Source organism: Mustela lutreola, chromosome 3 (assembly GCF_030435805.1).
Source record: "Mustela lutreola isolate mMusLut2 chromosome 3, mMusLut2.pri, whole genome shotgun sequence".
NCBI lineage: Eukaryota > Metazoa > Chordata > Mammalia > Carnivora > Mustelidae > Mustela > Mustela lutreola.
Genome location: NC_081292.1, coordinates 184,990,146 through 185,004,721, shown reverse-complemented (window position 1 = coordinate 185,004,721; position 14,576 = coordinate 184,990,146). Strand labels below are relative to the sequence as shown.

The following is a 14,576-nucleotide window of genomic DNA, read 5'->3' as shown; positions in this document are numbered from 1 at the left end:
GTTACCCACTATCCAAGTAATGAATGAGACCATTTTTATTTTGCAATTTTTTTTTTATTTGAGGAATTTCCAAACTTACCCAAATGTAGAGATAAGAATAGAATTAACCAATATATAATTATCTGTCAGTGGCCTAAACAATTACTATCATGCTTCCAATCTCCTTCCACTTCCTCCCATCCCCTACCCCACTTTTCTTTAAACTGGAGTATTTAAAACCAAATCCCAAATACCGTTTCTTTCCTAATAGGGAAGGACATTTAAAAAAAAAAAAAAAAGTAACTGCCCTGTTATTATCACATCGAATGACAAGTATCTCTTGCATAACATAGGCTAATATCCAGTCCATATTCTAACCTCGCAATTGTCTCAAAGCCGTGACAAGAGTCAGTGGTAGAAGCTGGAATTGGAAACCAGGCAGTTGGACGCCAGCAGAGACTAAGAGCCCTAACTCATGGAAGGAGAGAGCCCACGGAGCGCTCTGTAGGAACGGGCAGGAAAGGGCAGAATAAACAGGGGGAGAGGATGTAAGGGTGCCTGTGAGCAGACAGGTTGTTGTTAACGTCTGCAAAGTGGCGTCAATCAGGAGAGAACGGACAAGCTCCAGAAGACCAAGTTTGGAGGCTGCAGATGGTAAAGAGGTATAGGCGGGCTCGCTCGATGAGAGGAGTAAGAACACCCCCCGCGATGCAGCCCCGATGCGGACTGCGTTAGGACTTGCGGTCCGCAGGATCTGACTCCCACCGGGGCAGAGGGCAGACATGCCTCTGGTCCACGCCCAGCTGAGAAAACTGGGCGGCGGCGCGGCTTGGGGCAGAGCAGACACAAACCGACAGGGGGCGCTGGTTACCAAGCAAATCAGAGCATTGCCCGCGGGATTCCAAACATCCCTTTGGATAAGCAGAAATTTCGATATTCCTTGGGATAATTGTCATAAAACAAGCGCTGGATGATCACCCGCTTTTACTCGAATACACTTTTCTGGATTATGGTTTCAAATCTTCCTGCCAGTTGATCAAATTTCAACTCTTCAGGAAGTGGATGTGATTTGAAGTTTGGTTCAATAAGCAAACGGCCAAGGAAGAATTCTTGAGAGGTTTTTGGTCCAAAAAAGGTGATTTTATATAGTACGGGGACAGGCTCCGTAGGCCGATGAGCTGCACCTGAGTGTGGGGGTGACTGACTATATATTTTACGTTTGTGGAGGGCGGGGAGGTAGAGATAACAGGTTTCTAAGGAATTTCTGTATGCGCAAAGCAGGGTCTTACAGGAATGTGAAGACCTAGGTATCGTCAAGATAACGTTGCTTCTAGTCTTTAACGAATATCCCTGGACTGCAAGCTCTAAGTTTCATTTAAAAAACATCTTTCTTGCCTTTGTCCTCCTCATCAAAGTGAAACCCTTGTAAAGGAGGAGTGCAGAAGAAATACTAGAAGACATTAGAGCTCAAGTGGAAACTTTGCAGGCAAGTCTTGGCTTCCCAAGAAGGCCCTGTCCAGAGAGGCTCCTGTTCCACAATTTACCACAAGGTGACACTTTTTTGAGCCAAGCTTTTGGGTAGTGTTGAAAATAAAAGGGGCTGATGGTCACGGGATATAGGCATGTGGCAGCTTCAAAATGCACCCCTTAGGCCGTGGGCAACAGTTAATTGCCATCTCGGCCCTAGTAGATTAGTAGTTCCTCTTTATATCTGCTTTTCCCTTACTGGTTTTTTCAGTAAGCACTGTGCCTAATGTGAGGCTGGAACCTACCACTCTGAGATCGAGAGTTTTGTGCTCTATCAACTGAGCCAGGCAGGTGCCCTTATTCCATTATTCTTTACAGTTCTCCTTACTTCCTATTAGCCAATCTCTCATTGCTCCCATCCCCTGTGGTAGCTCATAGTGCGAGATACTGAATCCAGGTGAGAGTTTACCATTCCTGCTCGCAGGGAATCAGACATCAGTCTCCTGGGGCTTATACACAGACTGATCCACAGGCACGGAATCCCAAGCATCAGCATGCAATCAGGTAACCCACTTCCCAAGGAAAATGTGTGCGACTGGGTCCCTGACCTTGAAACCATCAGTCGTTGCACACACAGTGCTTCTAGAAGGAGCCAGCTCCACAGAGGACTAGAACAAGCAATACACAGCCTAAGTGCCAGCATCCTTCTGAAAGGTTGGAGTACCATCTGTCAGGATGCCTTTCCCCAAAGGCTTCGGGAACATTTCTGGGAACCAGTGAGTGGAAGAGAGAGTGGTCCTATTTACCAACACTTCCAAAGCTCCACCGTGGGACCTGGTACTTCCCATCCATTTCTGAATCTTGCAGCATTGGAAGTCCTGGTTCCAAAGGAAGGCATTCTTGCCAACTATGAACTATGGCCGAGTTCAGGGACCATTGGCCTGCCTGTGTGCAGGCACCAGCTGATGAAAAAAGGAGTATCCCTGGCCAGCAGGAGGAGCAGAGCTACTCCTAGACAGTGAGGACAAGAGTGACCATGTGGAACCCAGGTCATCTACCAAGTGTCTCCGGGTACCCCCAGGCCCCACCGTGGTGTGAATGTGCACATGCAGCAAACCTTCCCTCTGCCTCCTGCTCACTCCTGTCTTTGTCCCTCTTTCACGGGTGTCACACTTGCTCCACGGTCTGAAGGTCGCCGCAGTCTTCCGGGGCTCCCCGCCTCTGCAGGCATATCCCCCACGTCTCACGCACATCTCATTCTGTCTTGGCACCTGCTTCCCAGAGGACCTGAACTAACATAAGCCATGAACGAAAGGAGAGGCATGTGGGTGGGGGAGAATGTCCACTCATTTAACTCAATTAACAGAGTTGTTTTTTCCTCTTGATATCTTTTTCTTCCTGGTATATGCCTTTAGCACCACGACCTTACGTTTTATGACACTTAGAGCACTTAGGGAGGCTTAAATTTCTATGTGGCTTGATTAATGTTTCTCTCTCTCTCTTACTCTTGTAACCTCTGTTGGGGGGCACGGTCAGTGTGGTTTTGGTTGTTGTTGTTTTGTATTTTTTTTCAAAATTGTACACCCAATACTTTTTTTTTCTTTTTAAGATGTTATTTATTTGACAGAGATCACAAGTAGGCAGAGCGGCAGGCAGAGAGAGGGGGAAACAGGCTCCCTGCTGAGCAGAGCGCTCAATGTGGGGCTCAATCCCAGGACCCTGAGATCATGACTGGAGCCAAAGGCAGAGGCTTTAACCCACTGAGCCACCCAGGTGCCCTTGCACACCCAATTCTTAACATGATGTTGAGCACACAGGGGCTTAAAATTATTGAATGATTAAACTTATTCAGGAATATTCACTCTATAACCAAATTTCCTAAGTGTAGTAGCAAGAGAACATTATTGAGAGGACACTATCATGAAATGTACAGAAGTCCTGGGGAGTAGACTTATGATCCTAGAACATAGATAATGGTCAGCTGTCCAATCATTAAGCTAACAAGAAGATCTAATGAGGAGTGGTAGTTACGTCTCATGCTATGTGGGGTGGCCTCCATGCCTTACGTAGAAATAAACATGCGACAACACCATGGAGAATTGTGGGGTTGTTTTCGGTTATGGGCATGAGGAAATTTGAAAAGAAAGCCCTCCCTGCCTCTTTGTCTTCCACACCAACCAATGTTAGGGTTAACCTGTGGCTTGAATGCTTAGCAACTACGATATTATCGCGTCCAGAAGGCCATTTTCAAGTGTTTTCTAGAAGGAAAAGATTTCTGATCTTTCACTCTGAATAGCACGGACACAAAATGTACAGTTGTGTGTGTCCTCTCAGGGGCGACTCTGCACTTGGGCTCACCCATTAGAGAGCATCTCTTTCATGCTGCCCCCCCTTCCAGGCATCTAGTTAGCCTCACCCTGGTCCTGGCCCCATGTGGGAGCCTCATAAAATGGTAGATTTGTGGGTCCCTTCCCGGGGCATGGAAAATTACATATAGCTGTCAGCAACTTAATGATGGTTTGACGAGATTTTTCAACTTCACTGTGGTGTGAAAGCGAAAAGACTTTCAGCAGGAATTGCAGACCATTCTGCACCCATACAACCGTTCTGGTTTTCACTTTCAGTACAGTATTCACTAAATTACATGAGATATTCAACACTTCAGTGTAACGTCGGCTTTGTGTGAGATGATCTTGACCAACTGTTGGCTAGCGTAAGTGTTCTGGGCATGTTGAAGGGAGACGAGGCTAAGTGACTGATTTTCAATAAGCTGGGTGCATTAAATGCATTTTTGACTTAATGATATTATCAACTAACAATGGGGTTATCAGGACATGACCCCTTTTTAAGCCAAGAAGATCTGTACTTCGCACTGAGAATAAAGAAAAGAAAATATCTACTTGACTTCAAGAGGGAATAAGTCAATTAAAAGATGTTTAATTAATACAAAAAATGAATGTACATAATTTATAAAAGGCATTTCAGAAGTTGGGATCATTGCCCAAAAAAGTCAAGTGAAGGTAGGATACTGAACCCTAATTTGCATAACCTTTCATTTAAAATTCTTGTTTTGCATACAAAAAGAGAAACATGAAGTAAAGGGAATACTTTAGATTGGAAAACAAGACACAAATGAAATACTTCCAAGAAATGCTGCACATGACTCTACTTCTCTTCTGATTCAAGAGGCTTAATGCAAATCTAACTTCATGAACAAAACAAATCATCATCGACTATTATCATAAAGCCTTATGGCTCCAAAAGCATGATACCCACCATGAGACATGAATCACTGTCTATCTCTATACACTGTATATCTTCTATATACAGAGTTTTAAGAATCATCCAGAGGCCAGGTTTACTGCCTACCTTTACAACCAAATATTAAAACCTTTTTGGAAGATCATAATACCTCTATTATTAATTTGAAATGATTTCATTTTTCAATTAGCTTGCTTAGAAATGAAAGGCATCATCATAAAGTATGTTAAGCCCCATTCCTAAAACAGAAATCTTTAATCACAGGCTAAACAGTGTTGTTTGGGGCTTAAACATGCATTATTTCAAGAACAGTTTTTGCATAGGCATGACTGATAACATTAAAAGGCAGAAAGTGATAGTTCCCTTCATATTATCAGCTCCTGGAAAGTACCAAAGTGCATTCTTGAGATATTAAGGCATTTGGAGACAAAAGACACGTGTAGTTTCCTTAGCTTAGAGCTTGCTTTTACTCTTGAAATCCTCCTTCATCTGTTTGACGACAGAAAGGTCCCCTGCTCCGTCAGGCCAGTTGTCGTGGTCTGGTGAGTAAGCGGAAAAGCTCACATCAAGCGTAAATCTATTAACCTCCTTCATCATCTTAGTTTCCAGAAGACTCCCTTCTTATTTTCCCTGGTTCAACCCTTTTCTTTTCTCAGCAAGAAAAAAGAAATCATTAGGACAACTGGCAAAGGTCCTGAGAAAATCCTGGTTTGGAATCCCAGCCCTGCCAGGTACCAGCATTTCCAAATTTGGAGAGGTTCCTCCTCCTGAGCCTGTTTTCCTGGGGCGGGGGGGTGGGGGGTGGGGGGGGGGGTGGGGGGGTGGGGGGGGTGGTTGCTAACAACATCTGCTCTTCTAAAGTTGTGAAAATTAAATGTGACGGCCTATGCAGAGTGCTCGGTGCACCGCAGCCGTTCCACACATACTATTTCCTTAGGAACCAGGATGACTTTAAAGCCGTGTACTTAATTTGTACCGGGCACACACAGCTGCCTGTCCAGCATCCAGTCCCTCATCCTCTCTTTCCAAGAGCCTCCACCTGCACTGGGGAAATCCATGAGTTTCTGGGGAAGTGGCCCCACTTTGATCTCTGACCGAGCTAAGTCATGCCTCTGGCTACTGGTTGGGGAGAGCTAAACACGTCAGCTGGTCCAAAACAGGGTAGGTCTGAGAATTCTGCTAGAAATGCTATAAAACGTCATTCCACTCCCTTCTCTCTGTCCAGCAGGCTGGGGAAAAAGAAGCATGGGGCTTTCAGAGGACAGGCAGCCGTTCTGCAACCAGGAGAGTCCGTTTTAAGAGAAAGCCAACACCACAGAAGCAAAAACAGAGGGAAAAGAAAAAAAAAAAAACATTGCCCCCAAAGAGCTCAATGAGGGGATAATTTAAGTCTAGCAGACCATTTATTTACGGGCCAATAAATGCCTTTCCTGCTCAGGTCAGTATGAGCTACAGCTAAAAACATGCTATCTGACGCAAGGCTTTAAATGTGCATTATCTAATTTAACGCTTCCAACTGTTTACCCAATTAATGCTGTAAGTGACCCTGCTTTACAGAAAGGAAAATAGAAGCCTACAGATATTAATTTTCCCAGGACTTGTCACTCCTGGGCTGGCAATCTTCAAGAAAACATAGGACGAAAGGCTCAGTATTCCCACTCATGGTGGGGTCGGGGCAGAAGTATATTCTTTTTTTTTTTTTTTTTTAAGATTTTGTTTATTTGTCAGAGAGAGGGAGCACAAGCAGGGGGAGCATCAAGCAGATCAGGCAGAGGTAGAGGCAGACTCCCCGCTGTGCAGGGAGCCCGATGTGAGACTCCATCCCAGGACCCTGGGATCATGACTTGAGCTGAAGGCAGCTGCTTAACCAACTGAGCCCCCCAGGCATGCCTCGGTGGTGGAGGGAGAATATTCTTGAAAAACTGCTGTAGCTGATTTCACCAAAAACTTTAAAAAAAAAAAAAATCTCTACACTAATAAATACAGTGTTTGAGGCGCTTGGGTGGCTCAGTCGGGTGAGTGTCCGACTCTTGATTTTGGCTCAGGTCATGATCTCAGGGTCCTGAGATGGAGCCTAGCGTTGGGCTCAGCAGGGAGTCTGCTTGGAGATTCTCCCTCTCCCTTCCCCCTGCTCACTCTCTCTAGTATAAATAAATAAAATCTTAAAAAAAAAAAAAAACAGCGTTGGAATTAATAAGGAAAATCTTTCACTGGTGGCCTGGAGAAGCCGCTATCTGGAGTTCCTTTCCCTTTCTAGACGGAATCGATAAATACCCTCAGCACCGCCGGGGAGGGAAGTGGCCACTTTAACTACTATCTGAAAATGGTATTGTACAGCATGGAGGTGTTTCTGTCTTTCTAACCAGGTGCCTTAAAACCATCATATCTGGGGCACCTGGGTGCTCAGTGAGTTAAAGCCTCTGCCTTTGACTCGGGTCATGATCCCAGGGTCCTGGGATCCAGCCTGCCATTGGGCTCTCTGCTCAGTGGGGAGCCTGCTTCCCTCTCTCTCTCTCTGCCTGCCTCTCTGCCTACTTGTGATCTCTATCAAATAAATAAATAAAATTTAAAACAAAAACGAAAACCACGATATCTTCTGCACATCACCACATTGATGTTACTTGTAAATACTAGTAAAGAAATCTAGATAGGAGGGGGAAATAATAATATTGAAGTCCTATACGTATCATTTATTAATGCAAAGAAGGTCTGAAGCCTGGAGTAGACTGTTAGTACACAAAAGAGTAGGGTGAACGTCGGTCCCTGATGTGAAACTGAAATACACATGCAGGAGTCTGGAGTGGCCCAGTCGGTTAAGTGTCCAACCCTTGGTTTCAGCTCAGGTCTGATCTCAGGGTCGTGAGATGGAGCCCTGCTTTGGACTCCATGCTCAGCAAAGAGTCTGCTTGAGATTCTCTCTCCCTGTCCTTCTGCCTGCCCCTTCTCCCGTGTTCTCTCTCTCACTGAAATAAATAACTCTTAAAAAAAAAAAAAAAACACGTGCATTACCTCAACCACATTTTAATATGCTGGTAGCCACTTAACACTCTTCAATAACAGTGAGAATACCTTTGAATTTTATATTTGTGTGCAATGTGTATATTTGGCTGAGACTCATGAAATTATTGGTTTTGTATATTAAAAATGGTTGAAGAATGTATTCACAGACGATACTACAGACAAAGGGCTGATATCCAAGATCTATAAAAAACTCCTCAAACTCAACACACACAAAACAGATAATCACGTCAAAAAATGGGCAGAAGACATGAATAGACACTTCTCTAAAGAAGACATACAAATGGCTAATAGACGCATGAAAAAATGTTCATCGTCATTAGCCATCAGGGAGATTCAAATCAAAACCACATGGAGATGCCACCTTACACCAGTCAGAATGACAAAAATTAATAAGACCGGAAACAACAAGTGTTAGAGAGGATGTGGAAAGGGGAACCCTCTTACACTGTTGGTAGAAAGGCAAGTTGGTGTAGCCACTTTGGAAAACAGTGTGGAGATTCCTTATGAAATTAAAAATCGAGCTTTCCTATGACCCTGCAAATGAACTATTGGGTGTTTCCCACAAAGATACAGATGTAGTGAGAAGAAGGGCCATCTGTACCCCAATGTTCATAGCAGCAATGGACATAGTCACCAAACTGTAGAAAGAGCCAAGATGCCCTTCAACAGACGAAGAGATAAAGAAGATATGGTCCATATCTACAATGGAATATTATGTCTCCATCAGAAAGGATGAATATCCAGCTTTTGTATCAACATGGACAGGACTGGAAGAGATTATGCTGAATGAAATAAGTCAAGCAGAGAGATTCAATTATCATATGGTTTCACTTACTTGTGAAGCATAAGGAATAACATGGAGGACACTGGGAGATAGAGAGGAAAAGTGAGTTGGGGGAAATTGGAGGGGGAGACAAACCATGAGAGACTGTGGACTCTGAGAAACAAACTGAGGGTTTTGAAGGGGAGTGGGGTGGGGGGGTTGGGTGAGCCTGGTGGTGGGTATTAAGGAGGGCACGGATTGCATGGAGTACTGGGTCTGGTGCATAAACAAAGAATTATGGATCACTGAAAAAAATTAAGTTAAATTAAAAAAAAAAGAAAAATATGGTTGAATATAGCAAATTCCTATGATATCACTCAATATATATCCCAAAGATAATGTAAAATGGTACCGTAGCACCCTTCCCCACCTAATAGGTCTGAGTCTTCTGCTCAGATATACAACTTACTTATTAGAGGAACAAAGAGGAATTAAATCTTAAAAATACGGCAACATCTTGCCTCTTTTCTATACCTCCTTATACATATATATTCATATCAAGAATATTTTTCAAAGTTAAATATCCACCAACCTATATACACAAGGCAATTTCTTAAAATATATAAATATGTGCTATGACAAAAAATATTTAGATATTTTCTTTGACTGGGAACATTTTCTTTAAAGATGCTTTTAAGAATATAAACATTTTGTACATTTTTTATGTCCCGTGAGAGAAAACCATAATCCTCTCTGTAACTGCTTAAAAATTTTTTGAAAACTTGGCCACCTGCATGACTCAGTCGGTTAAGCGTATGCCTTCGGCTCAGATCATGATCCCAGGGTCCTGGGATCAAGTCCCACATGAAGCACCCTGCTCGGCGGGGAGCCTGCTTCTCTCTCTTCCTCTGCCTGCAGCTCTCCCTGCTTGTGCTCTTTCTCTCTCTCTCTCTCTCAAATAAACAAATAAAATCTTACAAAAAGAAAGAGATTTTGAGAACTTGAAGCTGAAAAGGCACAAATTTAGCGGTGGTCATTTCTTGTGGGCCCACCTGGTACATCGAAGATGTGCGTGTACAAGGACTGGCCCCCGTCCGCATCCACCAACTGTCCGGTGATGAAGGAAGCCGCAGGGGACAGCAGGAAGCAGACCAGCGGGGAAATCTGGAAACGGAAGCACACATATGCACACAGAAAAGCAGATACTCCCCCCCTGGGGCTGCTCCCCTGCCCAAGGAAATTCATCCCGAAACACAGCTGTAACACACAACCTATAGTCCGTGTGCAACCTGACAGATCACGACGACTAACCGCCTTTTTCTATTTGAGGCCCGTTGAAACAACGTGACTGGTGTGGAGAGATAGGAAGGTGCCCACACAGTGTCAAATAAGCTAGACGTGGTGAAGAAGCTGAAAGCAAACACAGTGCTTGATTTTTCCCAGACCACCCAGTTCCTGGCACACCTCTCAGCACCTACCATAACTCACTCTCCACACCACCATGTGCCTTTTACGGTTTTGCCCCTGACATAGTCAATGTGTCTATGGAACATGAAGCTGGCATCTAGCCAAGGATCCTGCAGGCTGCAAGGCCAGGAACGGAGACTACAGGAGCCTCCTTCAAGAGGAACTACGGAATCCCAGCACACCCCCTAAAAATTCAGAGGTGACTGATAACCGCAGCAACACCTATTCCCAAAACAAAACAAAGAAAGAAAGAAATGATTTCCCTGGATATCAAGGAACTCTCTGGGAGGCTTGGCACAGCCGGAGTTTCTCAAAGGGAGATCCCAAATACCGGCATTAGACTTCTTGTGGACGTTCATGGAAACTCCAGATTCCTAGGTCCTACCTGAGACCTTCTGAATTATAAGCTCCAGGGCTGGGTACCCAGAATCTGCTACTTGATGAGGCTCCCCAGTGGGACTGAGACTAGGGGGAGGCTAAAGGGATGCTTAGGGTACAGTATTTAAGGAGGTGCTCACTCTTGGGGCAGACCCCGCGCCTGGACGACCCTGAGAGTGAGCACGTCCTTAAGTTTTATGTCCACGCCTAGCTTGCCTCACCCTAGTCTGGGTCCTGCCTCTAGAGTATTCGTTTACCCAGTTATGCCTCTGTGAGACTGTAAGACCTGTAGACTAGGCATAGCCTTCTGTCTGTCCTTGTGCCACCAGAAGCTAGTGTAGACCTGCACTAAAACAGGCACTAGCCATACAACACAACCCACTTTCCGCACAGCTAGTTGGAAGGGAGATGTGCTTTAAGTATAAAACACACACTAGATGCTGAAGACTTGGTACGGAGAGAAGAAGGCAAAATCTATAGAAGAACCAAAGATGAAACTATAGATATATACTGGACTGAATAAAACCTTATTAACAATTATATATATATAGATATATATATAATTATTTCTATTATCTATTGTCTACTAAATTACTGCAATGATATTAATTTCATCTTTTTACATTTCTTAATGTGGTTACTGGTTAGCTTACAGTTACATATGTAACAATTATTGTATGTCTAATGGACAGCACTAGCACAGGGAATTAATCCTGGAAAAGTTCCTCCATCCCTGAAGAAGGGCATATATTTCTGAATGATGGTGGAAGCTAACCACCAGAACTGGTATTAGCCTGAGCAAACAGTCAACGATGACTTGCCTAGTACATCAGGAAGACTCACCCCATAAGCACCTTCCTGAATGCCAGCCAAACAAGAACCCTCTCATCCCAGTAACCATGACCTCCAAGTCTACAAACCCCTAAAACCACACCAGCTCCAGAAAATGGTAAAGAGCCATACTCTGTTCAGAGAGACTGTCCTGCACTAGTGTGAACATGGCTTTGTGCTGAATTTTGTTTGAAATATTCACTGATGGCTTCCTGTGTTGCACGTAAAATAAGCGCTTCATTAATGTCTACAGAATAAAGGTTCTTCATGCTTCTCTTCCTCTAAAATGAGCGGATGTTGCATCACCCAGCTCCCGCTACAGCGTTTTGCCCACAGACTAGGCCCCACTGAATTGAAACGATCTGCTAGGTAAAAGATAGCTAAATATTCATGATGCCTGGTTTACTTTGGGAGCTCAACAGAGCGCTAAGCTGAACCAATACAATATTTATAATTACCAAACTAACGAGGCACTGTTGTACTATCTTCAGACAGATTCTTCCTTTCATTTTAATGAAATCCATTTGATAGATGGACTTGAGGAACCCAGCCATTCACAAGAGTTTTATCCATCCGTAAACACGATTAAAGACTAGCAACTTGTAGCCACTTCCTATGTGGGTAACACCATCTGTTGATTTTCAGCTCTGTTTCTTAAAGGGAACAGGGATTTTAAATAAGCAAGCTGGAGTTTGAATCTCAGTACCATGAGCCATGTATGGCTTTAACGGATCACTGCGCCTCCTTGGCCCTTAGTTTCTTAATTTTGTTAATTGAGTCGGGTCTGCCAAGTGCTGTGTTCCTTTCCAAGAGATGTGGAGGGACATCGAGCGAGCTGTAGCTATTCCTTTGAAAACTATAGCTATAGGGGTACTTGGGTGGCTCATTTGGTTAAGCATCTGCCTTCAGCTCAGGTCATGACCCTGGGGTCCTAGGATCGAGTTCCCACATCAGGCTCTCTGCTCAGTGGGGTGTGATTCCCCCTTCCGTCTTCCACTCCCCCTGCTCATGTTCTCTCTCTCTGTCTCCAATGAGTAAAATCTTAAGAACAACAACAACAAAAACTACAGCTACATTCTTACCCTCCTGCCTCTACCCCAGAGACTGTCACTTATTGTCACTTACTGTCATCTCACTGAATAAGCAGGTCAGCCAAAGGTCTGGTATGAATGTGGTCCCCCAAATGATGATTAGCCGGGGCAATCAGAATATTTTGGAAACAGGAGTTAGGGATGCTAGGACAGTCAAACAGGCATCCTCTGTTCTGCATCTCACAGAAGCTCCCAGCCTCTCCCCTTCCCTTCCCAAGTGAGATATTTGAGGGTTTTACCTCCATCAGTCAAAGCATGATCAGCAAAACCCTAAGTCTTTCCAGGTGATTTGCAAAAATAAGACTATATTCATTATGATATTAGGTCTTTGTCTGTCCTTCTCCCTGTGTTGACATTTGTAGTAATGGTGCCAGAGCAATGGTGGGAAAAACTGCTGGAGCCTCCCTGCAAAGGGCAGCAAGAACATGAAATGGAAACTAGAGGTCCTTCCGCTAGGGGTCACTGTTCTCTTCACCAGCAAGTACACATGGGGGGAAAGCTCGTTTCACTTTAGAACGCTAGATGAAGCAGCAAAAATTACTTGTCGTATTGACCTTGACCATTGGGTACAATATCCTTTTTAATATCTAGTGTCATGAAGTAGGAACTGCACATCAAGCTTTTCTGCTTCGTAGGGACATCTGACAGCTATGAACTGAACTAGTCACTCTCTTCGTGAAATCCGTCAGTAACCTGAAAGAACCGCAGTATGGTTATTCACACTGGGGTACTTGGCAGACTCCCCTCCCCCACAAACAAATGAAGTGAGAATGTCACTTCAGAGGACAACAACTTTGGTTTTTGTATTTGTTTTCAATGACAAGATCTGAGTATGCAAGCAAAAAGCAGAATTTTGGAAAATATGAGCTTGACAGTTTCTTAATGTTTCAAGATTTTTCTGAAGAGATCAGTGGTGATATTAACAAATGTGATCATTTATTTTCATTCTTTTTATTTAAATTCAATTAATTAACATACAGTGTATTCGTTTCAGAGGTAGAGGTCAGTGATTCATTAGTCTCCTATAACACCTACTACTCATCACATCGTGTGCCTTCCTTAAAGCCCATCACCAGTGACCCCATCTGCCTCCTCTTTAGCAGCCCTCAGTTTGTTTCAAGTAGCTAAGAGTTACTCATGGTTTGTCTCCCTTTCTGATTTCATCCTGTTTTATAATTCCCTCCATTCCTCTATGACCCAATGTTTTGTTTCTTAAATTCTACATATGAGTGAGATCATATATTTGTTTCTCTGATTAACTTATTTTGCTTAGCATAATACCCTCTAGTTCCATCCACGTCATTGCAAATGGCAAGACTTCATTCTTTTTGATGGCCGAGTAATATTCCATTGTGTACACACACATACACACACACACACACACACACACACCCCACATTTCTTTATCCATTCATCTGTTGATAGATATGTGGGTTCTCTCCATATTACGACTATTGTGGACATTGCTGCTATAAACCCTGGGATGCATGTGCCCATTTGGATCACTGTGTTTGCATCCTTTGGATAAACACATACTAGTGTGATTGCTGGGTCGTAGGGTGGTACTGTTTCTAACTTTGAGGAACCTCCCTACTGTTTCCAGAGTCACTGCACCAGCCTGCATTCCCACCAACACTGTAAGAGGGTTCCCCTTTCTCCACATTCTCACCAACATCTGTTGTTTCCTGAGTTGTTAATTTTAGCCATTTCGACTGGTGTGAGGTGGTATCTCATTGTGATTTTGACTTGTATTTCCCTGATGGCTAACGATGTCGAACATTTTTTCATATGTCTGTTAGCCATTTGTATGTCTTCTTTGGAGAAGTGTCTGTTCATGTCTTCTGCCCATTTTTTGACATGATTGTCTGTTTTGTGTGTGCTGAGTTTGATAAGTTCTTCAAAGACTTTGGATACTAGCCCTTTATCTGATATATCATTTGCAAATATCTTCCTCAAATCTGCTGGTTGTCTTTTAGTTTTGTCAGTTTTCTTCCCTGTGCTAAAGCTTTTTATCTTAATGAAGTCCCAGTAGTTCATTTTTAAGTGAACTTTTTTATTCTCTTGCCTTTGAAGACGCGTCTAGCAGGATGCTGCTGCAGCCAAGGTTGAAGAGTTTGCTGCCTGTGTTCTCCTCTAGGATTGTGGTGGATTCCTGTCTCACTTTCAGGTCTTTGATCCATTTTGAGTTTATCTTTGTGTATGGTATAAGGAAATGGCCTGGTTTCATTCTTCTGCATGTGGCTGCTCAATTTTCCCAGCACCATTTGTTGAAGAGACTGTCTTTTTTCCTGCTTTGTCAAAGATTTAATTGGCCATAG

General features: G+C 43.6%; 1 protein-coding gene across 3 annotated transcripts in view; it reads right to left on the bottom strand.

The window, feature by feature from the left end:
• Positions 1-4,367: 4,367 nt before the first annotated feature.
• PECR (peroxisomal trans-2-enoyl-CoA reductase) overlaps positions 4,368-14,576 on the bottom strand; it is a 33,454-nt gene continuing 23,245 nt past the window's right edge. For all 3 annotated transcript variants that reach the window (XM_059168107.1, XM_059168108.1, XM_059168109.1), the window contains exons 7-8: positions 9,544-9,655; positions 4,368-5,246 (exon numbers count right to left, since the gene is read on the bottom strand). In XM_059168107.1, coding sequence (XP_059024090.1) covers positions 5,161-5,246; positions 9,544-9,655 — 198 coding nt within the window. In that variant the 3' untranslated portion in view covers positions 4,368-5,160. The remainder of the gene's footprint in view (positions 5,247-9,543; positions 9,656-14,576) is intronic.